This window comes from Olea europaea, unplaced genomic scaffold (assembly GCF_002742605.1).
Source record: "Olea europaea var. sylvestris unplaced genomic scaffold, O_europaea_v1 scaffold939, whole genome shotgun sequence".
Classification (NCBI taxonomy): Eukaryota; Viridiplantae; Streptophyta; class Magnoliopsida; order Lamiales; family Oleaceae; genus Olea; species Olea europaea.
The window spans coordinates 43,304-45,859 of NW_019267882.1; the positions used below are offsets into that span (position 1 = coordinate 43,304).

General features: G+C 36.0%; 1 protein-coding gene across 1 annotated transcript; it reads right to left on the bottom strand.

Moving 5' to 3' along the window:
- Positions 1-878: 878 nt before the first annotated feature.
- On the bottom strand, positions 879-2,055 carry LOC111392557 (abscisic acid receptor PYL4-like). The gene has a single exon (XM_023017921.1). The coding sequence runs from the start codon at positions 1,870-1,872 to the stop codon at positions 1,195-1,197; it is 678 nt and encodes a 225-aa protein (XP_022873689.1). The 5' UTR covers positions 1,873-2,055; the 3' UTR covers positions 879-1,194.
- Positions 2,056-2,556: the final 501 nt, after the last annotated feature.

A 2,556-nucleotide genomic window follows, 5' to 3' on the forward strand; every position in this document is an offset into this window, starting at 1 on the left:
TTTCACCATTCCTTGCCATCGTACCAGGATTTTCTATGTCATAAATTAATCCCATGTTTACTCCAAGTTTTGCCAGCAATTAGCAGCATTGCAGCCGCCTTAACAACTTGCACATCAAAAGGCAGGCCATTTCACTTCTAAATTATATAAAAAATTGTCTAGTCGATTCATTTAGGTAGTGATTGATAGCAATTAAAATTCCATGAAAAATGGAATTTCAATTTCATCTTCCATTTTAATCTTGCTTGATACTTTTTTTTTTTTTTTTGTACTTAGAATTGAATTTTCATGTTTGGTGCCACATAAGCCATTTTCCATAAATTATTTTAAAAAAATATTTTCCTTTAATTAATAATTTTCATGTAAAACAAGACCAAACAAATACTAAAAGACAGATGATTTTTTTTTTTTGACAATGGGAACAAATTTCATCTCCAATACCAGTAAATTTCATCCTTTTAATTGACAATTTTCATGTAAAACAAAGCAAAACAAACACCAAAAAATACTTTTATTTCCACATTTTTCATGTGAAAAATTATACAAATTTCATCTTCAATACCAGTAAATTTTATCCCTTTAATTGACAATTTTCATGTAAAACAAATCCAAACGAATACCCAAAAACACTTTTATTTCAACATTTTTCACGTGAAAAAGTATATCAATCAAACACAATAATTTACAATTCTCAAAAAAATAATTTTTAGACAATTTAATTTCCTAAAATTCGTATTTTAAGCAATTCAATTATATCTTTGCAATCAAACGGAACTTTAATATTCTGATAAACATCCTAAGAATAATGTACCATGAGCCCAAAAAACCAGAGAAAAATTTAAAAAGAAAACTTAAGCAAAACCGTTATTTTCTAAGAACTAAGAAAAAACTGACATCCTTCCACAAATTACAAGAAATGACAATTGAACAACCTCCAAAAATGCAAATATTAATGATACATGAAAACAAAACATCAAATTATGTGTTACATGTCACAAACAAGACTACTTGTGATTTTTTACTTATACAGAAAATCTGATATCAGTAATCCGCACTTTGCAATTTGTACATCCAAACATAATACATGTCTATGAGGGCGAGTGCGAGTGCGTGTGCGTGTGTGCGACGATCGTGAAGTCGGGATCTAGGAAAAAACGAGAGTCGAATAGGTTGACGAACAAGTTTGGATTCAAATTAAACTAACTGGGAATTTTTTCTTTGTCGGGATAAATTCTCAGCGATCTGTGCAAGTGACTGAAGGTTACATTTAACAATGGTGTCGACAAAAACGCCAGTTTCCTCTTTAGTGTTACCTTGAGGTATGTCAACAACGTAGGATTCCACGACTGTTGTCTCGTTGACGTCATCTGCCGCCTGGTGGAGGGTGGTGACGGACCGGTAGTTAGCCAGGCGGTGGTCGCCACCAACGACGCTGAAGCTGATAACATGGTGGTCGTCGTCGAGGATCTCAAGGCGCTCGGTACTGTTCACGGCTGGGATGCCGGATATGACGTGGATCTCACGGAGGGTGCCGACGTCACCGTTTCCGAGGACTACGCGGCAGCTCTTGACAAAGTGCTTGTAGGACTGCGGGTTGTCGAAGCGGCGGACGAAGGACCACACGGTGTCGACGGGAGCATTTATTTGCCGGATCACGGCGGAGCAGCACTGGTTTTGGCCCACGGCGTATGTGTGGTAGCGGGCGACATGGTCCGGGACTTGGGTGCTGCAAGGAAGTGGAGTCTCCCACCGCACGGCGGCGCTGGGACTCTGCTGGACTTGATTATTCCATGTAGCGGCGGCTGTGGAATCTGTGGCGGTGGTGTTGATCCTGTGAACTAAAACAGATGATTTTGGGTGATCCATAGGCATTTTCTTCAAGGGTTTTGCTTTATATTTTTTTTCTTGATAATCTAGAAAGAGTTATTTGAAGATTGCGCAGGGCTTGTAGTTGTATGTATTTGGGTATATATAATCCGGCGACTGACGTGGGAGGAGGGTTGAGTTTTCCAACTGTCGAATGGCGGTGGACTGGATTATGAGTCTCTTCTTTCAAGTGGACAATATGATATGCAGATTCATGTGAGGGTGAACTAGTTGCTTCGTGTTTATTTACTAAAAGAGCCCTAGTGTTTTATGCTATAAAAAAATATAAAATAATGAATTTGAAATGATTTGTTTTTTTTTTCTTTTTCTTTTTCTTTTTCCTATCTTCCCTATTTTGTGTGATAAAAGTTAAAGGCTTCATTTTTACCCTTTATCCAGATATTTTTATTCAGATATAAATAAAAATGTCTCTTGATAAAATCTGATGTAAATAAAAATAAAAAATATATCCAGATATTTTTATTCAGCGATGTATCTTGATCACTTTCAAAAATGCTAATTTTAACCTACGCTATATATTCGAGAAAATCTATAATTTTCTTGTAGTCTTCAAGAATATTACCAAATACGTATCTATTTAGAAATAAAAGGTTGAAAGCTTCTTTCAATTGTTTTCAAAGATGGCTTCGTGCCTTCAAAATGTTTCTTTGAGTTCTTGTAATAATAAAT

Excerpts from the sequence above, each read along its gene's own strand:
- LOC111392557 (XM_023017921.1), bottom strand. The coding sequence starts at position 1,872 with ATGCCTATGGATCACCCAAAATCATCTGTTTTAGTTCACAGGATCAAC.